This window comes from Lycorma delicatula, chromosome 7 (genome assembly GCF_047948215.1).
Source record: "Lycorma delicatula isolate Av1 chromosome 7, ASM4794821v1, whole genome shotgun sequence".
NCBI lineage: Eukaryota > Metazoa > Arthropoda > Insecta > Hemiptera > Fulgoridae > Lycorma > Lycorma delicatula.
Genome location: NC_134461.1, coordinates 67,255,621 through 67,283,070, shown reverse-complemented (window position 1 = coordinate 67,283,070; position 27,450 = coordinate 67,255,621). Strand labels below are relative to the sequence as shown.

The 27,450-nt window shown below is 27.6% G+C and overlaps 1 protein-coding gene across 1 annotated transcript in view; it reads left to right on the top strand.

The window, feature by feature from the left end:
• The first annotated feature begins 8,067 nt into the window (after window positions 1-8,067).
• LOC142327795 (uncharacterized) overlaps window positions 8,068-27,450 on the top strand; it is a 62,251-nt gene continuing 42,868 nt past the window's right edge. The window contains exon 1 of the mRNA XM_075371133.1: window positions 8,068-8,183. Coding sequence (XP_075227248.1) covers window positions 8,171-8,183 — 13 coding nt within the window. The 5' untranslated portion in view covers window positions 8,068-8,170. The remainder of the gene's footprint in view (window positions 8,184-27,450) is intronic.

Sequence of the window (27,450 nt, the reverse complement as noted above, 5' to 3'; positions counted from 1 at the left end):
AGAAAGCCAAATGGATCTTTCGACGGAAAATAAGGTTGAAATGAAAAAGGATGATAAAAGAGCAGATATCCTATAACCGGAATTTAAAAAAGCAATAAAATGTGTAAGAAACGGAAAAATTGTATGGATATATGAGCAGCCGATAAAATGTCAATTACAAGATATGATCAAATTGTGTGATACACTTAATAACAGTGGAATATTGTTGAGAAAACTTTCTTTTTTTTCTGAGATATGCAGAAAAATCAATCATAAATCCCACTCGCAAAAAATACAGTAAAGTATCCAGATTACAGGACATATATTTAAATTTGGAAAATATTCTTCAGAGGAAGATTGATTAAAAAAAAAGTAAATATTAATAAATTGGCACAATAGATTCAGGAAGTAAAGGGACAGAAGGGATGTAATTGGATAATAATAACCATTGATAAGAAATATATAGAAAGAGGTAAATCTATAAAGTTTATAGATACGGAAAAATTAGTTAATTTTGTCAAACGAGATAAATTAATGAAAATATTAAAAAACCAAAGAGTTTATCAGGAAGATAAAAATATTAATTAAAGAAGTATATCTGAATTGGAAAATAAATACGATTGAAGAATAGCAGTAACTCAAGTATGCTTTCTATCACCAACCTACATCTTGTTTTACATTTGTGTTGAAGGTACGATAAAAAATGTTCTAAAAGAAGATACAGTTCAGTAAGAAGTAGAATAAATTGTAAAAGCTTCGCATGACATTTTTATTTTAGGAAAGAATCACGAGGTATTCAACAGATGAATTAAAGATAAATACTGAGTGGATGAAACAACTGAACAAGCAAATTGGTGTTGATATTTAGATATATTTAGATATTTAGATTTATTTCTATACTAAGAACATTATAAAAATAAAAACGACATCAATGATTAAGAAACAATTCTCTTTTTTTTCTTTTTCAGTTTAGCTTTCGGAACCACTTTAAGGTATTACTTCAGATGATAAATAAGGATGATATGTAGTCTTGTGCAGTCTCAGGTCGACCATTCCTGAGATGTGTAGTTAATTGAAACCCAACCACCAAAGAACACGATCATAGTAGGTAATCACGATGTAGTATTCAACGTATCACAACGTGATCTACACGAACATATCATATTGTAGTATTCAAATCCGTATAATAGTAACTGGCTTTACTAGGATTTGAACCTTAAAACTCTCGAATTCGAAATCAGCTGATTTGTGAAGACGCGTTCACCACTAGACCAACCCGTTGGATGATTAACAAACAATTAAAAGAAAAAAAATTGTTATTATATACTATTGAATTTGAGTTGAAGAGCACCTTGTGAAATGTATATGTTTGGATTTTATGTTGATGTTGTTCTAGGTGTTGTTATTGTTAATAATGAATCAATAGATTGATCGAACACTGTAACAAAACTACTTCATTTTTCGCTATTAGTATTTCACAGTAAAGCATATTTTTTTCTTTTTCCTCTTTAGCCTTCGGGAATTACCGTTCAGGTATTACTTCAGAAGATGAATGAGGATGATATGTATGAGTGTAAATGAAGTGTAGTCTTGTACAGTCTCAGTTCAACCGTACCTGAGATGTGTGGTTAATTTAAACCCAACCACTAAAGAACACCAGTATCTACGATCTAGTATTCAAATCCGTATAAAAGTAACTGCCTTTACTAGGACTTTAATGCTGGAACTTTCGACTTCCAAATCAGCTGATTTTGAAAGACGCGTTCACCAAAGAGATCTTATTTAAAAGGAGCAATTTTTAACTGTAACAGTAGCTCAATATTAATTTTATTTCTAATGCATAATTATTATTTAATTAAACTTGAAAGTAAGGTACATAAAGTGCGTAATTAAACTGGAAAGCATAATATGTAATTTATATAATTATAGAATTGTCCTTTTTTTATAAAATTTAAATAGGTACAAACGCGAACAATTTTTAAAACAACTTAACTATTTAATGTATTTTACTTATTTTTAAAGTATTATCTATTTAAAATACTTAACTATTATTTGTAAAGTATAATATTTAATGCACATAATTATTATTAATTTAAAATCGATTATTACTTAGTGTAAAAATTTTTAAAGTTGTTTCACTTATTCAATTGAATGATAGTTAAGATCAACGAAAACGTATAGGAACCGTACTGTAAACAGTCAAAAATCGTTGTTACTTTATCCTTAAAAAAGATAAAACGTCCAACGTGTTTACAAAACACTTTCCGCCCATCACCCTACGCTCAACTGTTACCGAGATATAACGTTTTGAAATTTTGTATTTTTTCATGACGTCATTTTTTTGAATTACTTTGATGATCTGTGACCTTCACCTTTAAACTTTGTGGGGGAGGGGAAGTCTAAGATCATCACAGGTTCCAAACTCCAATATTGTGCTAGTAAATTTCAAGACTACTGACATCTTTAACTACTCCTGATTTAAATCTATTTATTTTCTTCTCTATTAACTCAAACTTTCATCACTTTTCTTCTTTTCGGATTCTGTGAGATGCTTCATCTACATGAAGCATTCCATAGAAGCCCAATAATTACTAAATTATTAGTGAAATTTTCAATCAGAAATTGAGTTCCTGATTGAAAACAAATAGATTAAAAACAAATTCAATCAAAATTTGAAATGGTTTGCAGAGGCTGATTCAAGCCGAATCAAAAGAATTTTACACTTTTGGAATACGGTAAACTACATTTCAACGTCTTTGCACCTGTTCTTAGTTTAGCATTTACTTTAGTAATCTTAAGTAATTTAAGTTCTAGGTTTATCACGTTCCATTTAAAGGAAATCTGTTTTCAAGAAATTTTAATTAATTTTGTTCTTAAAGTATGATTTTTAAATTTTCTTGTTGATGTTTTGTAACTCATAATTAATTTGACATAAATTATGTCGAACTCTTTTTATATCTTCTTGTGATTCCTTGTTTACCGAGTGAAGAGAAAGATCGTGCGGCGCGATTCATCTTTCTTCGAAAAAATTGAATTGGTTTCCGCTTGGAAATCAGGAAACCGATATTTATATTTCTTAATAAAAAATAAATAAATATTTAACATAAACAGTGTAGAAATTTCTCTACTTTCTAAACTGTCTATGTTATTATGTTATGTATAAATTAATCCTTGATTTAGATTTTAGTTAGAACTACTCAAAATAAAAAAACGATTTTAACAAGAGCATATATTTCACCTAAATTTATGAATTTCATCCTACAAATTATAAATGAATAAAAGATTGAAATGTAAAAAACTATGTTGCACGGCAACCGAAGTTTAAATTAAGAAACAAATGCTAAAAAAATAATAATAATAATAATACATACGATTCATCATCATATTCTACTTTTACACAAATTTCAATAAAAGATTCTAATATCGATTTAATTTCATCACATGTTTTCTACAATTATAGAAAAATATTGTACCCTTTTCTAATAAATTAAAGTTCCTAAATTCTATTTTAATTTGAGCACTAAAATCAGCCCTTTCGAAAAGAAATCTTTTAGAGAAATATCTCTGACACTATCAACAAGCAAAATTTAAAATTAATTCTAGGCAGAGCACTGTGGGAAATGGCGGAAAGGAAAAGGGAAATGAGGAAAAGAAAAGGGAATTAGGTAAAAATGAAAATGGGAAAAGGGAGAAAAAGTAAAAGGGAAAGGCTAAATTTTGTGTAGTTCCGTAATGTTCATTTAAATAAATGTTTTATCAAACTTTCAATTGTGTTCATTTAATCTATATATATATATATATATATATATATATATATATATACACTCATCATATATATACACTCAAATCTAGCAATAGCGAAGCATTGCCGGGTCTGCTAGTAAGTAATAAGTTTTTAACAAGTACAGTCTAGTTAATATTATACTACAGTTATAGTAAGATAACTAAACCTAAATACAAGTATTTAATAATTTTATAATAGAGTATTTACTTTATTCATTATGCAATGCATAAATTCAATAACAGTACTTGTACAAACAACCAGAAAGTGGAGAAATTATTTTTATAAAGAATATGCGTATCATAAAACAAAATATCCAACCATTTTAATATTAACCAGTTTAAAATATTCATACAACAAATGTTTTAATGGAAATATAGTTAATATAGCAACGATCAACTTTCGTAACTATTTGAATCATTTAAAAACGCACTTTTTTGTAGAATTAATAATTCATCATTATTTGTTGTTTCTTGACCTCAAGAAGAATTCACTTCTTCCTATTCCTTACCATTTCTTAAGTATTTTTATGACTTCCTTTTACAAAAAAAGAACAACTTTTTTCAACTTCTTTTACAAAAAAAGAAGTAGGGGATAAAAAAAATTTGTTTTTCTTAAAATTAAGAAAAACTTCAATTTACTCAATACAACAGTGGTTGCATGTGAAACAAGCTTCACATGTTTAGCATACGACAAGCCCATCTTACAATTCCAGCAAAATGTTGGTCATCACTTGCTGTAAGGGTTGGTCATATCAAAAACAAAAATTGTTTCAAACAAAGGTTTTAGGTAGTGTTTAGAGGAATAACGACCACTTTAAACCGATTCGATAGTGTGCCTACTAAGGGAGGTATGATTTATTTTTATCATCGAAACCCCATTTTTTCCACCACATGAGCCAATGGTTGCTGATATAAAAAAATGTTACTTAAATAAGTTTTAGGCCCTTATCCAAAAAATAGCATAAACTTTAAACGAATTTGATATTTTACTTAATAAGAAAGTTATAGCAATATTTTATTTTTGCGAAAAAAAACCCCGATTTCCACTCCAATGGAAAATTAATTAGTTCGTTAACGGCCAAAATCGGTTTGGCCGTTAACAAACTCGACAGAGAGTTTGGGCCGATTTTTTTTTTTTAAGGAACAATTTAAAAGTGACGCGCAAAATTACGGCAGTTATCGTGTCCACAAAAAGTGAATATTTACAAGTTTATATATACATTTTATATATAAATGTATATATAAACTTCTGAGCTGATGGTGGTTTTGGGGTCTGGGGATGTGAAACGCGAAGATATGTCGAAGTTTCCGGAAGTCGAATCATATTACCCATTATAACATGTAGCTTTATTATGAAATCTACCTAAAAATACGTATATATACCCCGAAAAAAGTATATATTTAGCTACATATTTTTCACTTAAAAAAATCGTCTTTAACTTTCACCTTCACGTCGTTCTAGTTCTCTTCTTTTATCACTTCTTCTTTCATCCATTACACACAATATACTCTTTTAACTCATAAAATATATTGTATTTTTGATCTTTTTTTAGCCAACCGGGCTGACTGGAAAATTCGTTCTCGTAAATCACTTATCTAACAACTGATTTTTGAAGTCGAAGGTTCTGAGGTTCAAATCCTACTAAATGTTAGTTGTTTTTATACGAATTTGAATACTAGACAGTGGATACAGGTGTATTTTGGCAGCTGGTGTTCAATTAAACACACGTCTCAGGAATGGTCGGCCTGAGTTTGTGCAAGACTACACCTCATTATTTATATGTCATCCATATTATCCTCATCTCATTGGATCGTGGGGAGTTGCTTATTTTCATTGGTCGAACTGATTGCAAAGTAGTACACATTTGGAATAATAGGATAAGATATTTTTGTTCTTCTTTTTTTACCTTACTACTTTAACATTTTAAAATATAAATAGTGAAATAATGAGATTTTTATGAACCTTCTTTGTGTATTTAAAATTTGGTAAACATTTATTGTTTTATTTAAATAAATTTTTTAATATTAAGAATCATTAAATACAAAAACTATTTGTAGCCTTTGTTTTTTGTTACCTTTGTTACCTTTCGCTTTTATTATTAAATGAAAGTAAAACTTCAAATTATTATAAAAAAGAAAAAAAACGAGTTACGCTAATGGAATACATGTAACATATCTAACTTATTTACAGGTTACACATGCAGTTATCAATATAAAACTCGTTGTGATCTATTTTGATCCTATCAGCTGTTATGGAAATGAAAGCTGGAGTAACGAAGTACCAGAGAAAAAACTGTGGAATCTTTCGAAATGTGGAGCTATAGACGGATGCTGAAAGTTAGATGGGCAGATTGAATATCCGATAAAGAAATACTTGTAAGAGGAAATAAAAGGTGTTTATTCTGGAAAAGATTAATTACAAAAATACCATGTTGCTTGGTCACATTCTAAGACCTGAGGGCTGCCATAAATTAAAAGAATAAAGCGACAAAATCCTAAGAAAAAAAGCAGAGCCAAGAGCTAAGATACAAGCAAAGGACAGAAACCTTTGAGGTTGTTGCATACCAGGATTGATAACAGTAAAAGTGATCAACTGTTATCTAAGTCATATGTAAAGCATTTAAAGAGATATTGACCTAAGATTTCATTGTAAAATGTATAGACGATTACTCCGACTGTTTAAGGAATAAGTTACCGAATAGTAGCATGGTATTATGAGGACAGCAATTATTGTTATAAAATAAATACTTTTTTCTACCCAATATGCACATTACAAACAATTTTTTTCATTGATTCTTTTTAACTGATATATTGAACAAATAGAGTACTGAAAAATCAAGGAAAAATTTCCAAGTAGAATTCAAGGATAAATAAAATTAAAAGTTTTGGACTTAACATCATATATACCATGCATAAAGAAAAGAGAAATTTTATGTAGAAAACTTTTTGTCGAAATTAAATTTTTTTTAATATATGTGTACTGAATGTACAGCAGTGAATTATGAGCAATAAGATTATCTGACTATTCATATCTCATGGATTGGTTAATTTCTTCAAAAGGAAAGAAGAGTAAAGGCTAAATAAACATTGGGGTTGTTATACTAATATATCTTTTTTTAATTTCCTTTGTATCTACTGATGATAATTGTTAACAAACGAAATGAGACTTTAATTTTAGATTTTAATTTTTTAAGAGGATTTTCAGTGATTGTTTTTAGTCTGATTAACTTTTACCATGCTTAATTAACATAAAATACTTAAAGAACTATGCTAATATTTCCAATACTATTTTCGAGCGCCAAACGGTGAATCCAACTAAAAGGTGGATTTCCTAATGTTGTTGATTATTTGATTTGTATTATAAAAATTATTTGTAGATTTGTTTTCTATAACAAATCTTATCAAATATTGTTAGAACCTTTCGCCAAACTCCTTGGCAGAGTGGTATCGTCTCTGCCTTTTAAACACGAGGTTCTGGGTACGAGTCTTGGTCAGGTATGACATTTTTCAAACGTTAAAAAATTCATTATCATTCATTCATAGCTGTTAAAGGATACCAGACAGAATAAACAAAATACAAGTGTTAACTGCTATTGGGATTTTCTCTTAAAAATAAATTATGGATATTCATCTTTCCAAGGGACAGATTGAAGAGTTTTAATTGTGTTCATTATTCGTTACCGTTTTACAGTATAACACACTTTGTCTATAATAGGTTAATTTTTCATATTTTCTGATTGATAGATTATTTTAAATTCTTATTCAAAATTGTTCTTATTGAACTTATTCAACTGGATATTTACAAGAGTAGATGAGTATAGGCCGTCAAACGGTACATTTTTATTTTTTTTAAATAATTGAAAAATAGATAAAAAAATGACAATGACAGGCTAGGGCGCTTATAGAGCATAACTAGCTAAGAAAGATATTTGTATTTTTCAAATATTATATCAATATAAAAAAATAACAGTCATTTTAAAATAATAAAAAATAAAAATTTCCTGTCAATTTTTCTATTATTATTAGTTATTTGTAAATAACGGAAATATTTTATGAGAATCGGGTTAGACATATAACACAAAACGTACTATAGCGTGGGATTGTTTGTTTATTCAAATAGAAAACAAGAATTCTATTCAAAATGGTCAGCGGCTCAAAACAGATTGAATGAGTGGGTGATTGAGAGGGGAGATATATACAGTATATGAATGACTGAATGAAAACTTTCTTCCCGGGTCAATGTCAGGCTGTAATGGGGGATCTCTTTTAGCAAGAGAAGTTTAGAGAGAAAACCGCGAGAATCTCAACGACGTCAACCATACGTTCAGTAGACTGCAACACGTTGACGACGGATACACAAGTAACTGGTTGTGTTGTTCTAGTAAAATCGTCTGGCAGTAGGAGTACTATGGATTTAATAAGTAAGTAAAAAAGACTTTCTCTTTAATATTTCACTGTTATTTCATAGTTATATATAAATATGAACAACCGTAACATGTATTTGACTTACATTTTTATATTTTCAAACAAAATTACATCTTATTAACAAAACAACAAAAGTGCAAAAATTTTTGACTACATAAAAACTAGTGTTTTATGTTTTCTAAGACAATCACAAAACAATGGTCAATCTTATAAATTTTTACGAAAAATTCTCAATATAAATACATTATTGTATTCTTCAATAACAATTTTCCAATAAGAAAAGTCCTAAGATTATAAAAAAATAATAAATTATCGATCAGATAAATTAACATAAAAACAAGACAACAAAATTCTCAAATGAAACAACACATTCATTTGGATACCGTTCCTTATGATTTAAAATTAAGATAGAGTTTTTATTTCTTTTAAAGACAAAAATTTCTTTACAAGATTAACATGTTGACATGTTTCTTTATCAACAAAAGCTAATGAAATTTCGTGAAAGTAATAAATATGAAACTATTATTTAGTAAAAAATTAACATCAGATCTAGAATACTACACCGGATATTTTTATTTCCTTCTACAAAAAGGTTTTCAAAAGTTTAATACAAATACTGTAAAAGCAACTTTATTTTACCTTATCTAATATGGTAATGATATTTATGTTTTTTCCAAATAATTAAATAAATAACAATATATTTTTTTACCAACCATATTTATTAACCACATCAAATTTCGGTCAAACAACTTCAATATTACTACTAGTGTAACATTGTAAACTAATTTACATCTTTATGTTTTAGCAAGTAAATTAATTATTTCCAAATCATTTATTACTTCGAGGCTAATAATCATAATTACCAATAGTTTCAAAATATTGATACCCGAATTGAGAAAAAACCCTAAAAACCGATTTTCCAGATACGAGTGTGTGATACATCAAAGTTTATTTTTACTTCTCTGACATTGTAGCTCTAAAATTTATACTGCTAGAAGGAAATTATGGTAACAGTCAAAAAATGGGATATGATTTTTTTTTCATTTCTTGGTGTTTCATAACTTGGACCTAAAAAAACAAATAAAAAGAGTAGGGGACGTACGTATGTAAGTGTTTTGGCGTGTTAGCTTAATAACTTTTGACTGGATAAACCGATTTTGGTGAAATTTGGCACAAAAACTCGTGTATAGAAGTAATTTGTTGGTAAAATTTTGAGGTTGTTAATAACTTAAGGAAGTAGAGTTGATAATCTTTTTGGAATCAATTTTCTCAAACGTTTGAAAATATAACCCAACTTTATATTAAGCTCAGTGTATGCGTGCATTCTTATCTTACAATTTAAAAAAAAAATTTGGTACGAAATTCGTCCCGTTCCACAAAAATCTAAGAAAGTTATCTTCTTATTTAAAGCTTATTTTTTATGCCTTCCCAAGCATAAAATTACATTGGGGGCAATATTTAGGGTGGGGGAGCCGATCAAAATTTAAAAATACAAATTTTTTAATTCTTTCCACGTATCATTATTTTTCCATGAAATAAGAATAAATAACCAATGCTAGGAAAGTACAACCACTTTATATCAGTTTTTTTTTCTATCTGTATTAAATAAAGTTAATTTATTAAACTTTTTATAATGATTTTAAATACACGTTTTTGAAGTTAGAACAAAATAATAAATATTAGAATACTTCGTGTAAAAGACAAATTTTATTTTTTTTAAACTCAAGGACAGTTGTAATTATACGAAAATTTAATAAAAAATAGGTCAAATCTTGCTAAATTTTAATGAAATATTTCAAACTACTATCTTAAACTTTGAATTAACAGTTAATAGTTTATTAAACAAATTTGCAAACAGAAGTGCGAAAAACATGTTATATTGTTAAAGAGAGTTATAAAAAAAAGAGTTATATAAAAAAAGTATGTAAAAAATTTTGCTTTGATATTAACGTGGATTTATCGAACAGATAATAAATATTACCATGTAACTGATTTGAGGTAATTGCACTTTACTTACAATTAGCTTTTAATTTAAATTTCAATACAAGATATTTGTTACTTACTACACCGCTAAACATCTTTATTACATATTTAATATAATCTACCCTTTAAACTTCCACAGTTTTTAAATCATATTTTCCATTTCAAAAATCCGAAGCGAATTAACATGCTGCTAGGAATTTTCCACAGGCTACTTTTTATATTCAATTTATCTTTATGTTTTAAATTCTAATAACCTACTTCTGAAAACATTTTATAATATAATGTGGTTATTTTGCTAATCTGTTTAATTTGCGAATATATATTTTTTTTACTATGAAAGAGCTTGCATCAACAGCTATAGTTATTAGCCTGGTGGAAATTGGAAGGGTATAAAAATATACCATGCCTGACCAGGATTCGAACCTGGGACCTCCGCACGAGATAACGAATAAATTTGTGAATAGTATTTAAATACTTTATCCTTAATTATCTATTAAACGTAATAAAATTTAGCCTTCCGATTAAATGTTTAACCACTTTACAGTTGTTTGTGATAGCCTGAAAATGCTAAATTATAGCCCATGTCTTCATTTTGTCTCTAAATTATACAAATTTTTCCATTTTCCTTCAGTTTCTTTTAAACCCACTCTTAATAATTAAATATTATAAAGTTTTCTTGTAACTTAATTCCTTAAAATCCTTTTTTTTCATTCTGGTTTTTCTATTGTTTATATTTCATTATCATATAAATATATTTTAAGAGTTATTTATAATTCTTAAATTTGTATTTTACAACAGCTGATATTTTCTACAATTAACTTCATATATACAGAAGAATAATTTCCTAACTATATTAATTTTCATTTTCATTTCTGAAAAGAAAACAAAATCTTGTTACTGTTTTATCTTCTATCCCTATGTGAGAATTGTTTATTTTATCTTGATAGTCCATATCAATAGAAATTTACTTAAATTTAAAAAAAGTTTTCATTAATTGCAGAATCTCAGTGAATTCTGTACGTAAATATAAAAAATAATTTAAATTAAGATTATTTCTATTTCTTTTCGTGAATATTTTTCAAACTTAAATAATTATTATAGATAATTAAATGAGTTTTTTGTTTTGCAAATTAACTGATACAGCTAAAACCAAGATATTACAAAATGTAAGGAAAACAAATAAAAACTAGTTTATTTATTTTAAAATGCATAAAATGGAAAGATAATTATTATTTTAACTAGATTCTATCACATGTAAAATAAAATGGTAATCTTTTTGTGAAAAAAACCTGTATATATAAATGTTATTATACACTTATCTACGTAAGTATGTAAATTTACGTATCTACTTTTTAAAAAACCTGTAAACATGGAGAAAAATTTTAAATAAATTTTACTCAAAAAAAAAGTATTAAAATTTGTATAATACATTTTTTTAAACATCATCAGGCATCACATCTTTTCATACGCTACCAATTTCCATGGAGTAATATGACCATTACTTTTGATTCCCCCTTTTTCATAACTAAAAGAAACAATTTTCTTTAAGAATTACGCTAAATTATAATTTGATTACTTGCAACAAAATTCTAGCTGTTTAATAAAACCAAAAAATTTATAAATACAAGCTATTTGTACAAGAAATCTGAAAACAAATAATTGTAAATGAAATTTATTTTAGATTTAAAACGATTTATTAAGAAAATGGGTTGAATAATTTTAGAATAAACAAGTATAAAATAAAGTTCTTCAGTTTGTTAACTCTCAATACACACATATAAGTTACCACATAATCTACCATATAATTTATAACTATAAAATAGATATTTTACTGAAATCATAAAAAGCTAATAATGATAAATTACTATATAACAAAATACAAAATTTGAGAATTTTTGATTAATTTAAATTTTAAGTATATATAAATTTTAATAATTTCATTTCATTTGTAGTTAATATGCTTTTGTCATTAGTCATTCTCAATTACAAGAAAGTATTACGCAATATATTCTGTTTGTAAATGAAAGAAAGTACAACTGTATTTTCCCAGAACATCAAATTACTTTCGCTTTAATGTTATATATTACGAGAAGTAATTTGTTTTATAACAAAAATAAATTGTTTTTTATTTACGTCACAAACAATTTTAAATGTTTTATAATACCGATAACAATTTTACCAGAAAATAAAAATGAGAAAACTATCATAATTTTGCAAGTTAGAAACGATATTTTTCCTACAAAGATTAAACATTATTGCAGTAATCTAATCGTCAATCACTCAGGTATATAACGAACTGTCATAGGAGAGATATAAATTATAAAGTTGTAAATAATTGTCTAGAAAACCGGCATCCACCAATGTTTTTTTTTTTTTAATGCATCCAAACTTCATGAGAAATAACAGATTTTAACTGGTGTACTGTGATATTAACAGGAATTTATTTAGATGTTCTTATTAGAATTACAGATAAATCACTAATATTCTATGACTAACATCCTTTCAATTACCCAAACTGTTCAAATAGTAAGGGATCTTACGATCTGTTTATTCGATACACGACTATCACAACCCCCCCCCCCCATAAGTCTCCCGTGGCAGGGTAAATAAAACTTTTAAATGTAAAGGCTATGGTTTTAACACGTCTTTTAAAAGACCATTGGAAAAAACTATTTATACCACATAACTTCCTTGTACGCCTATTAAATTACATACATACATTTTTGCTGCACTTCATTAAAACTTACTTCATTTGAAAGTGAGATACGATCCTTCAATTCTTTAATGAAGTGGACGGTTAAACAATTGGATTGTGATGGACATCACATTGCATCACACTTTTTGGGGTATCCATATCAGCATTTTATATTAGTTTATATATTAATTTTGTTTCACGTCTCTCAAATAATTACGTGGTGTAAGTGAGAAGGTGTCGGATCCGTAAACATGCACACATCGATTTGAATCCGACTTCGTATACGTATATTTTTTTAACTCTTTTTCTTTAATTTAAATAAATTTATTTATTTACATTACTAACCTCTGTAAAAATTTTTGAATTAAAATGAAAAATACATAAAATTTTATTTCACTAATAACTTCTGATTTTTTTTCATTTTTTTTTATTATTGAATTATTATTTATTGTATTTTTTTTTTACAATCAGAGGTTAATAAATTTTAATAAATTAACAAATCAATATATTAAAATTAAAAAAAAAAAAGATAAAAATAATATTTGTATATGAAGTCGGTTTCGAATCGATGTGCCTTCTCCTTGTAATAACCAAATGTTTCAATAATTAAAATTTTATTTGGCTGTAACTCTAGAACCAATGAAAATAAGTACACTTATGATATATCGTTGAAAAGCTCTCCATGATAGCTTATTAGTGCCGTTAAGAAAGAGTCCAAAATCCAGATTGTTTTTTGGATTTCGAGCTTTTTTGGACATTTTTGGTCTAGTCAATTGCAATCAAAAGAATAGGTGCACAAGTAGATGTTACATCAATCGTAAATCCAAAATTTCAATATTTTACGGCTAATCGTTTTTGAGTTATGCGAGATACAGAGGTCACGCTGAAACTAGTCAAAATGGATTCTGAGATGGTCAAAATCGATATTTCCGTTGAAATCTGAAAATCGAATTTTTTCGCGATCACAATACTTCCTTTACTTGGTACAAGGGATTAAAAACACCGGGTTCGACAACCCTAAATTGCCTTACAGTACACCGTTAGCACTGATTTCAAATCGAAAAATAAATAGTTTTGAAGCAGAACCATCTTCTAGATTTAATTTTTTATTGTCTCATTGTGAAGCTTTTGTTTGAGAGGTTCAGTTACATCAGTTTTTAAAAATGTTAAATAACTGACATTTTGGTTACAGTTTTCAAAACTTATGTTATTTAGTATAAAATGTTTTGTTTTTTAATGCTCATTAAAATGATGGGTCATAATCCTTTTCTTTCCATATTAAATACTTTCCTTGACCCCATAGCAGCCCTTGAATACTTGGAATGTGACAGTCTCATACCGAAAAAAAAAAGTCGTTTTGAAGTAAATCTAAATTGAATTTAAATTAATTAATTTTTCTATGTTTAAGTACTGAAAAGTTATTTATGTATAAAATATTTAAGTTTTTTGTTGAAAATTTGTTTCGTTCTGTTACCAAATTGAAATCTACCATATTCTAATATGTTTTTTTTTTAATAAATTTTGAAATTCTTACATTTTTATTTAGTTCTTGTGAACTTTAATCAAACTATTTTACTTAGAATAAAATTCTCTACATTATTCTAAAACTTTTAAATGTTTATTACGCGTTTAACAAAGCTATTTTATGTCAAACTAAATTAATGTGTTTTTGACCCCCAATTTTTTTTTTTATGTATACCTCAAGTTTCTCAAAACCTACTAAAATATAGTTCTATGATTTATTTTTTATGATGTTTTCAGGTCAGACTTTATATAAATCCAATAAATTCAGCCCATAACCTGATTCCTAAGAATTGCAATTTAGCTTGATTTTACCGCGAGGCACAGAAATCAGGACGAAATAGTTTACCAGCCGAAACTCGCTAATGAAGCGTTTTGAATCTATTTTTATATGTACTTTCTTCTTTATTTTCATCAGTAGAAAATCTCCTGGAAGTTTTTTACATTCTTTGTGAATGTTTTTTTTTTATCTGTATATATATTTTCATCACATCTGCTCTTTATGATTAGAAAAAAAGAGTTAAAAAAGTAATATTTTTATCACTTTCTATCCAAGGATATAATAAATAAATTCGTTTTACAAATAAAAAACTTGAAAAGTGAACAAATTCTCTAACACAATCCAATTTTTATAAGGATTTAGGGATAATGTGATCACTATTAATGTTTATTATATCTCAGAAATATCGATGGTCATCCAATAATCTGTATGAAACAAGAAGGCGATGTAATATAAAAACTAGAAGCTTATACGTAATAATCGTGTAAAAATATATTATTTATTATATTATAGGATTTTGATGTAAAATTTTTCTGTTGGAACAAGAATTTGTCTCGAATTTGGTATTTTTTAAATCACAAAAACTGAAGTTAAATTTTAGTGCTTATATATAATTATGTAGCAATTTTTAATAGGAAAAACTCCAAGGTGAATATCAGGTACTACACACATACCCAAAAATTATATTTTATTTAAAAAAAGTTGTACTCTTTAAAAAAAACTTTTATCTACTTCATTACTTTGACTTGTCTAGAACTTAAACTTGTATTTTAATTATTTTGTACTTTCTTTTTGTTATTTTTTAACACTTGTACGTGAACTTTGTATTTGCTGTTAAATGTGTTTTCAGTAGGCCCAATACAAATTGTGTAATAATTCCAGCATAATTTATAAACTTCTAAATGGTTGTTTACTTTAACCAATGAGTTTTTCGTAATTGATAAATAGTAACTAACTGAATAATTAATCTAATTTTAGTAAAATTGTTAATCAGTAACGATGAAATAATTATAGTTATTTGTTTAGTTTTTCATTTGCCATTCTAACAAAGAGAAATTACTATTATATAGATATATGTTCATTTATAGATATAAAATAAATTAGATCCTGCAAAGAAAATATACATTTTTTTTTTTTTAAGTGAAAAGAAAGGCTAATATAACAATTAGTAACACCAGTACAACAATATAAAAATCAGTGTTAACCAACAGTGAACAAATGTCTACGACAGTAACGTGACATGAATAGATTAAAATTTTTATTTGTTTAATGCCGTACCATGAAAACCCATTGTTTTATTAATGATTCACAATATAATGCGTACAAATAAATACGATTCTTATCGAAAAATCTATTGTTTTATAAAATATATTAATGTTATATATGATTTTAAAAATAAAATACACACGTTGCTTTTCTCAGTAGAAAAAATAAAATAAAAATAATAAAATATCTTAGCATTAATATTAATAATAAATCTGGTTTTATAATTAAGTATTTGGTACAGTATCAATATATTTTTACATACAATATAATAAAATGACAACCGTATTATAACAAAAAATACTAATAAACAGAGAAATAAGAAAATATTTTTAGAACAAACCAATTCTTTTTTTTTTTTTGTAATACGACTTGGTGTTAAATGAATTACGATTTTTTCTAGAAGTTATTAATTTTAACCTTGAAATTTCGGAAAAATATATATAAGTAGAAAGTTGTGAACGTTAATTCAGAAAATAAAAATGAAAAACAGATTATCTTAATAATAATATATAATTACTGTATTATAACATTAATTTATCAATAATTTTTTTTTGTTATGAAAAATTAAATTAGTTTTCTAATTTAATTACTTATTATACTAATAGTAATGAGTAGATCCTACACACAAACATTAAATATAAACTTTCTCACCACTGCAACTCAGTGCATCAGGGCGTATCAAAAAACACATCAAATTACCAACAATTAGTAATACCAGTACTAATTTAGTTCTCTAGTATTAACAATAAATTGAGCGTAACTCAAGAACAACTCTTCATCAACGTTTTACAAGCAAAACTTTAGATAGATCGAAGATGTAAAATAAAAAAATTTTATAGACAACTACAACCAAAATAATACTAAAATCATCTTTCTTTTTTTTAATTGCAGAAATTTAACAGCAAATAAGAGGCATAGTTAATAAAATTTTGGAACATAATTTTTCATGGTGAATGATAGTTCAAATTGTTTATGAGTTATCACTGCGCACCAAACAAGCAGCAGTGGCTATCGTAAATATATAAACAAATTAAATGTTTATTAAAACTTCAAAACTGTATTTATAAGTTGAAACTTACTTACCGGTAAATTAAACCAGACAAATTTACCGGTTAAACTAAATAAAAAATGTATAAAACATATTACCTTTTGTAAATAGTTTTTGAATAGATTGTTGAGAAGTTCGTATCGTTTTTGTTACAATTTCGTTAAGTTATATTATCTTGCCGGTGTAACGTGTATACAATGTTTAATAGTGTTGATTGAACACAAATTTGGTATAGAGTAATAAAATTTCTCCTTTTTTAGCTAATACTTTCTTTGATTCCGTTCACATATTTATCATTAGTAATTTATTATTATTTTTCTTATTCCATTATCTCTTGATACCTGTTTTTATTTTATAGTGGCACGAAGAGACATTAGCGTAAAATACCACTGAAATCTTATATCAGGCTGTTACATGCATAAGTAATAATTTATTTTGTAAATTTATATATATATATGTATAAAATTTATAATAATAACATTATATTGAATCATAATTATACTGGCTGGATTTCAACAAATTTTGATATGTTAGATTTTATAACAGTTACATTCAGTGTTGTGTAAAAGTCAATAGCGATATGATACTTTTGGCAACTAGAAGTATACGCTCAGTCAGTAAGATAAGTTAAAAAAATAATCGATAAACGTGATGAAGAGGCTCGTCTAGGAAAACCTAGTTGAAAAAAAGGAACTTGCGTGCATCAACCTATAACGGAATATCGGTGCGTACATTAATCACAATATAAGAAAAGAAATGAAGCCGGAGAAACAAAATTGTAAACACCAGGGAAAAGTCACCCAAGAAATGAAAATTCGAAGTTTTCCTGCGGTAGTTTGACCGGACAGTAACCCGAAATACCTTCTCTGAATTTTATACGGCCAGAAAAATAGTTAATTTAAATAAAAGGTAGTTGCTTTTATTCGGATTTTAATACTAAATCGTGGATAACAATGTTATTTTGTGGTAGGGTTTCAATTAATCATTTGTCTAGAGAATGGTAAGTCTAAGTTTTTACAAGATTAACATTTACCGGTACAGTTTCATTACAATGATAATTCGTTAATAACTTTAATTGTTGATGCGACTGTAAATAAAACTATTAAAAAAAATAATATATTAATTTTAATTTAAGATTAATTAAAAATAAAAACATCTGGCAAACATCAGACAAGCATTTAACAAACATCGGGCAAACATCAGACAAACAACAGACAAACATCGGGCAAAGATTTTATAAACATCGGAAAAAGACAAACAACAGACAAACATTTGACAAAAATGGGACAAATATTTGATAAATATTTGAAAAACATCAGAAAATCATTTAATAAACATCAAGCAAATATTACATAAAAATTATATAAACATTACACAAACTTTTACAAACATCTGACGAAAATCAAGTACACATTTGGCAAATATTTGATAAACATTATACAAGCATTACGAAAACATCCTACAAACATCGAACAAACATTTGGTAAACCTCGGGGAAACATCTGATAAACATTGAAAAAACATTTGACAAACATCGGAAAAAATTTGGCAGCAATAAATAGTAATGAATAATAATAATATTAATAATAGAGCTCGATTTATCAGAAATTTTTTCTTTGTAACAAATAAGTTCATAAATATTTTAATAATCATTTTTTAAGTAAATCGGGTAACTGAATCTATACCTGCTTAATGTACACCGGGATAGTGGTATATTGTACATGCGTGTATGTTTGTGTTATATGTACGTATGCGTGCATGCAATTGTGTTTGAATATGTATGCAGTTAATAGCCGTCTGTAAATCGTTTAAAGTGTAGAGCAATATGAACATAATGTAATAGTTACATAGATATGTATCTAACTAGTAACAATAAATTAAGTATCAGATTAAATCATAACTTGAGATTCAATTATAACAGGAAATCATAATAATAACATAACGTATTAAATCAAACAATATCTTGAAAATATCATCATTTAAATTATCTAATTATTTATTTAAATAATAAAATTTATTTTAATCTTTAAAAGTTGGTAAAAGACATTATTTATGTATAGGTCTCTTTAGTGAACCATTAACATGTAAGTCTACAACTCTGACTAAATTGTCAGAACCCGGCTATACCTGAGTTACAACTCTACGCTTCCAATGGACGGGTGAAGTATTTTCGTTGGTGATCACAAGTAGATCTCCAACCGAAAGGTTACGGGTGGGAAAACGCCATTTGTTACGTTGTTGAAGATAGTGCAGATAGTCCATCGTTTCCAAATTGATTTATAAATTTTTTATCGGCAAACATTCAACAAGCATTCGAAAAATATCAGAAAAACATCGAGCAAACATTCGACAAACATCGGCAACCATTTGGCAAACATTAAATAAACATTTATAGACCGTAAATTTAAGTTTCCCACATAAAAATGTAATACGTTTGTTCAATTTCACGTTTTCATCTTTATACCTACCAGATATTTAAGTTACCATACTTATAGACGGACACTTTTATATGTAGGGACATTAAAAAAACAAGAATATGAACTATGGATCTTCAAAATATTGCTCATAGATTGACCAAGTCATTTAGAAGAGGTAGAACTATATTGTTCAGCACGAAGTGACATGATGATACTAGAGTTTTATTAATTTAATTTTTCACTAGTTTAACTTTTAAATAAATTTACTTACTAGAATATATAACACATATAGTATATAGAATACTGTATAAATACTATACTTACATACTCGTATATAATTATTTACTAGAATATAAATCTCACCGGAAGGAGTTTTTTCACTTATCTTATTTTTAGATTATTTTTTGATTTATTCTTTAGCAATTAATCAAAAAAGTAAGATCAACAGCCAAACTTCTTACAATTTAAAAAACATTTTTTTTTAGATAGACTTAAAGTAACACACGTAGACTTATAATAAATTTAATAAACAGTTAAAATAATATGAACTAAGTTAACAAAACTTAACTAAATAATCAACTTCATCTTGAAGTCTGTTATATGATATTGACATAGCATTTATTAGATGACGTTTTATTAATACTATGTGCTTTGTTTGTTATTTAATTTTTTTATTAATTTTGTCAGTCTTTCTTTTATTCAAAACTCTAACTATAATGACATTAAAAACTAGCATCTTCCATTGCAGGTTCACCCGCACTATATACGTATAGTAGAACTTCAAAAATTGGAAATAATTTTTTTAATTATTATATGGGCTGTTGCATTAAGAGTTATAAGTACAAATTACTGGATAAAATACAATATTTAGGTAAAGAATGTGTTCCCAAAATCAAATTTGTATTGAAACAGGAGGATATTAAATTTTTTCAAGAATTACTTTGTCAACAGCACAACAAAGTCCAAGAGTTTCATCATTCCATTTTTTGCCATAACAATGGTTACATTTCTAATCATGTTACCTATTTGAATATCTTTGAGATTCATATCAGTCAAAGTCAGGGCGATAATCAAAATCTGATTTGTGACCTAACGTATCTCTCGAAGGTAGAACTAGATTTACAGCAGAGCTTATACGTTGCTCTTCAAGTCTTTGAGAACGCTGTAGCGTAAACTGAAATTGTCAGTGATCGTAAATTCTAGTAGCCCTAAAATATTTCTTCCATCAGAAACCTCGCTGACCTAGACGTTATGAATATAATAATACCAATTTTAAAGTCGAGTCTATGGAACTTATTTGTACGGCCTATACTGGTTGAACTTTTTAGTTCTTATATAAAAATCCACAGAATGGTACATTGCTCGCGTGAGTTTCAGTTCGTGGATTGCCGCCAGTTTAGACAATGATATTAAATTTATTAAAAAATATAACTTTCTGAAGAATTCGATATTGATATCGAAGTTCAATATTCCTCAAAACGTCAAAATTGTGTTAAATATGTAAGTATTTGTCATTCCCTCTAATAGTGTTATCAAATTAATTTGTAAATTGTGAAAAATTTATTACTTAGTCTAGCAAAGTAATCAATTGTAAATATGTTCTTTCAGAAAATACTGAAAATGGACACTAGAGATGCAATAATTAGAGGCCTCTGGTGCAAAAGACAGAGGTCTAAGTCACGCTACACACGCTACATGCAAGCGAAAGTCACGGACATCCAAATGTTGGATGTCCGTGACTTTCGCTTGCATACGTCCAAAGTCTGTATATTATGATAACAATACAAAACGATATTTTATAGACAATGATAATATTAAATCTGGTAATTCACATAATAACTGTCTGAAGTCTATTTGACGTAGACTATAATCGATATAGGCAATATTTATAGATATAGAATGATATTAAATTTAGTAAAAGGTGTTCTAGGTTATTTATACGTTTATTTTTTATTTTTATTTTTTTTTTTTTTTGTATGATTTATATAATAATGAGAATGGTGAAGTTTTAACTGTGGTAAAAATTCCGCAGGATCATAAGAAAGCTACTGTTAAAATTTCGTAATGATAGTTCAATAGTTTTCGTTTGGTTGTCGGGAACAAACGAAAAACATGTCTATTTTATATTGAATTTTATATAAATTGTATTACTAACGATAAAAAACTTGGCGGGTGATTTTGCAGTTTTATTTTCTTTCCAAAAACAGAAATCATCAAAAATTTTAATTAAACCATTAGGATCACTTATATTTAAAAAAAAAACTATACTTGCATGTCGTTTTACATTTTTTTTTTTTCTATTGACTTGAAAGTAGAAAAATATATAGTTTTCAGGAAGTCCTCGGGATTTAGACAGTTATAAAGAAATGGCGGCTCCAAGGCGCGAGTGGTAGCGTCTCGGCCTTTCATCCGGAGGTCCCGAGTTCAAATCCCGATCAGACATGGAATTTTTACACGTGATAAAAATTGTCACTCATCTCATCCTCTGAAGCAATACCTAACGGTGGTCCCGGAGGTTAAACAAAGAAACAGTTATAAAGAAATAACAGACAGCGATAAAAGTTTTATATTCTAATATATTGTCCAGCTCACGTTTATTTATTAGTCTCTCAAGTACCAATTTGATTTTAAAACGTCCGTGATTTTTTTTTTTTTTTAATAAACACTACCCGGAATCTGACAGGCATTTTCTACTAAATTTTATATCATTGAAATTCTTAACATAACATGAACTCAACTGTAATAATTATAAATCAAATTAAAATGATGACGACATGTGATGGAAGTAAATTTGAAAGTAATATATGAATTAAAAAGGCGTAAATTGAACGGCTGTTCTCTAGTTCAAATCACACAATACCAAATGAAAATACATCCTAGAAAAATGCCAGCCAATTTGTGATGTATTATGCACATAATGCATTGCAACCAAACTGTACTTAACAAGGAGTAAAGTTGTCCTGGACCAAACTATAATTCAACGTCATTGGGTTTTATGATAATACACTTAACTTCAGTCAAATAAGTTACATTAACAATATCGCAATTCAGTTTTAGTATATTGGGATACATCGTTCATTCTTTAATAAATAATTTCTACTTCCTACTGTTAAATGGTTATAAATTTTTTTTTTTTTTTTTTTTTTTTTTTGTTAGTAGCTCTTTAATATCTGGAGATAAACAACTTTATTTGAGTTTCTCCTTAAAATCTTTATCAGACACTCATATATGGTATTCTATCATGGGTATATACTCCGATAATATAATATACTCCGATATCTAAGAGCAATTGCATTCAGAATGGACCCTTCAATCTTTTTTTCCTGTTCAGCCTTCGGGAATTAGCATTCAGGTATTACTTCAGATGATGAATGATACGTATGAGTATAAATGTACAGTCTCAGTTCGACCATTACCGAGATGTGTGGTTAATTTAAACCCAACCACCAAATAACACCGGTATCCACGATCTAGTATTCAAATCCGTATAAAAGTAATTGCTTTTACTAGGTCTTGAATGCTGGAACTCTCGACTTCCAAATCAAATTATTTGGGAAGATGCGGGACCCTGCAATCTGGAGGACTTTAAGACTCCCCGCGTTTATTTATCTCGTTTCCTTATCCCTTTTAGATCATCATTTTCTCCCTTATGTATAATTATATTGTATTATTATGTACCTTACCCTTATTACAAATTACCTTGGATAATTCCAACAATTGATACAAAATGCAATTACCAAAATTTGGATAATTCCTTGGATTTAGAGATTAGCCTGACATTCATTGCCGAGCTGAGAATTTAGGTACCCGTATCCTTTATTGCATTCTTATTATTTCTTTAGTTTAAAAGGTCATTCATCTTATATATCTGGGGGACTTTGTTGTCTATCCAGTAGATGTACAGTAGGTGTACATAAAAAACCCAACAAGGATTTGTATGATGCCTTTAGGGTAAAGCCGACCTCCTTATTCTAACACAAACTCACTTCTTAGTACTACTTTATCAAACGTTTATTAGTTTGAACAGGATTTTAATGAACATGATTTAAGCAGTACTTTTTTATTCCATTAAATAAACTGTATTAAAATAAGTCCAATCTTTACGTAACTTTCTAAATTCCTTCTTTTATTCGTTTTAGCCTTTTAAAAGTTATTTTTAAAAACCTTTTATGTTAATATTAACTCAATGTTTTTCACTATTAGAAATTTAAGTAAACTTGAAATTAACAGTTTAAAATTACGTAATAATATGGTTGAAAACTTTTATTTTTATTTATTTAGTGTACACAAAGGAAAGTAGATACCCTATTCTAAAAAAAAAAAATACGTACAATGAATTCTATTAAATATGTAGAGGTACACACACGTATATCACAAAGTTCTCCCTGGACTTTCATAACCTACTAACGTGAAAGGAATTGAAAAAATTCATATAAACATACGTCCTAAAATGCTTCGTTTTGACCTGAAAAATCGATTAAAATAGGTTCCAGAACCGTATCTAGTTTTTTTAAGAAATCTGGGGTGAAAACAAATAGATTGGGGTAAAAACCCTGTTTTTTATGTTTGACGTACAGTAAGTTTGTTAAATGAGTAATAAACATATAAAAATTAAAAGAAAAACTTAAGTTGAATTAAATTCTTAAAATAATAGTGCAAGATAAGTTGTATAAAACAAATAAAAGCTAGAAAAATTCGAATTTTATACAAATTCTTTTTTGGTGATGTGAAAAATTGTAAAAACAAAATGTATTGTTAAAGATTGCTGTTAAAAAATAAAAACAAAAAAATAGGAAATTACACAAAAAATATAAAATAATAATAATAAGGAAAAATTATTTAGGTAATTTTTTTTATTAATAATAGAAATACAATGAATTATTTGAAAAATTATTTCTAAGTTGGCAATAAAATAACAACAGCTCATCAACAATGCGCAGTACTCCACTAGTGTTTAAATAATTTCGCATGGTACATTAAGTATATCGAGTACTGTGAATTGTGCTGTCGTTAGTGAAACTTTTCTGTGAAGTTTAGTTTGAATATGATCGGTTTGCCATTGAAGAAATCCCGTACTTATTTACAGCAGATGAATTTAATGATATGGTATTCATTTTGGATGCGTGTAATGGTAATACAACAACTGCTGCAGTAGAATATAAAATACGTTTTCCGAATCGTAGGATTCCAGATCCCAAAACAATTAGCCCTACTTTCGCAATCTTCGGGAAACAGGTTCACTACCTAGTATTCGTAAATGCTACGAACGATCTGTCCAACTTGCGTCTAGGGATGGATAAAAAACGTTGTATTTCAAAACAAAAATACATTCTTCTGAGGAATCAATTTGTCGCATTTTCGATGCGGCTGAACAACTTAAGTACAGCCCTGAGCAGCAAAAGCAGTTCAGAAGCGTATCTAGAAATGTGTTGAAAATGGCGGGCTTATTTTTGAACATCCATTATAAACTGGTACATATAATGCACTTTGGTCTAGTGTACTATTTACCTTACACGATTTTGTTCAAAATTAAATTCTCCACAAGTTTTATTTAAAAGTGTTGTGTTTATTACCTATTTAACAAGGTTATTGTACGTCAAAATAAAAAAAACAAGGTTTTTACCCCATATTTCTCAAAAACTACTGCAGATACGGTTCTGGGACCTATTTTATTCGAGTGTGCAAGACATACACCATAATAAATCACTACTTCTGCTCCCTAACTAACGTTCTACAAATTTCAGTACGAACTCATTTCATCGGGACAGTTGACATCCGAGCGAAATCTTTCACTAGCCGTACTCGCAAACGAAACGTCTTAGAACATATTTTTATATGAATTTTTTCCATTTTTTTTACAGGTAGAATAGGCTATGAAAGTTCCGCAAGAACTTTGAGATACGCTCTGTAAAGATAAAAAGTGGACTTTGCAAACTTGTGTCGACAGTTCATGGAAGAAACAGTGCACAACTGTTTTTGTTTTTAATAGCTTGAAATAATGAATATATCAGTAACTTCTAACCTATTAATGACTGTTTTTATAAATAATATTAAATACATCTATGGAAACAACATCGGGTATTAATAAACAGGATTTTTATTCAAAAATAAAGCAAAAGCGCTGCATTAGAGTTCCATAATTTTTATAAAGAATTTATAATAAGGTCAAATATTTTAATTTCATTCACTGTACATTTGCCAATCAATATCGTTTGTAAAATAAGCCTGCTGCAATTACATAAAATGTATTGGATTTTTATTTAATTCCCACAGATTGAGTACGTATAAAATATCCTCCATTGTTGGAGGCAAATATTTGTCTTAATAAAACAACTCTCCAGCATTCGTTTACTGGTATTTCTCCTACCCTCTCCGGTCTGTGTCACACAATTCTACTAACCCGAAATCTATTCCTACGAACATTTTTTAATTATAATATTAATTAACGATAATTTTGTTTTAAAAATTTAATCTAAAACTTGTACTATTTGCAAGTATATATATATATATATATATATATATATATATATATACTAGGTTATAATTTAGATACGACCTTCTAGGATTTAATCAAGTGTACATCCGTCATCCTCTCATCTATCAGCCAGCTAAATCGACCTTACAGTTAGTAAATTATAATCAACTCATTATCATCATTAGGTTGTTTGCCCTGAGGCAAGTCACCCAACAAATTCCGCCTCAATTCCCCTTTCTCCCAGCAAACCTTTTAAAATCCTGTTAGAATTCTTAACAGTATCCAATTGATAAAGTTATAATAGTTATAAGATCCTAATAAACTTAACCTTTCTATAATTAACTCAGGAATAAACCTCCATCAATAAATAATTGGGTGGTTTGCAACTATCGAGACTTCTTTAAATCCTGTAATCTTTTATACCATTTAGTACAAGCATGGCCAACATACGACCCGCGAAAATTTTTTCAATATTAGCTTTTTTTGTAAACAATTTAATAATTAAAATACGGAAATTTAAAAAACTTGTTAAGAAATATTTTGTACCCTTCAGCTCAACTTATATTTGTGAACAAACTTTTTCTTTAATGAATCTAAATAAAATTACAACAAATTCCATAATAAAATTTTCTTTACTTAAATAAATCGTTTTTGTATTTAACATTTTTTAATTTTAGTATTTCATAAAAAAAGTTTTCTTTCCAATTTGGCCGGGAGGCAAAAACTGTTAGCCTCGGCTGATTTAGTATCTACACATTATGTTTGTTAGTGTAAAATTTAACTGGTAACTGGATTAAATTAACAGAAGGCTTTCCTTGCTCTTAAATAAAGCCTTACCGTTAATGAAAGGCCATTTTTCTTCTCGGCTTCAAGTTCGACTGGATCATCTCATTACAACCATAACGACTCCTCCACAGATAAATATTTAAATACTGGGAAATATTTTTATAATTGGTCAGAGTGTCATCAAACGTTAGACCAAAGACTTTACATAAACTCTGTACAACTACCGTCGAATATTACAATAAATACGGAAGAGTTTCATTAAAAAATATTTTATTAACAGTGTATTTGTATTGTAGCTGGGTGATAAAAATTAATATACATTATTTAACGATTTTATTTTTACGTTGTATACGTAATAATTTGTTTGGTTGTTTTATACTTCCATCTGGTATTTCCCTTTTCAATGAGTACATTAAAATCGTTAGAGTTATATTAAAGACGTTTCTAAATACTATTTTTATAACTTCAAATTTTCGTTTTCATCATTTTTAACGTCCTTTTTCGTAAAAATAGTGTCTAAAGTAATCATACCCAGAGATATTTTCATATTTTTTAAGATATTTATTTCACTGCACAACCAAAATAGTGAAATAATTATAAAAAAAACCCTTCCAGAAGATCGCGACCAAATAAAAATACTTAATATTTTTCATAATTCTACGATAGGAAATTTTTGAGAATACAAATTTGGGTTATATGAAAAAATTTCATTATATTAATTCATATGGACGCATTAACGGATATGTCCTATTACACTCAGAATAACTTCCCCACAATATATCTAAAATATAA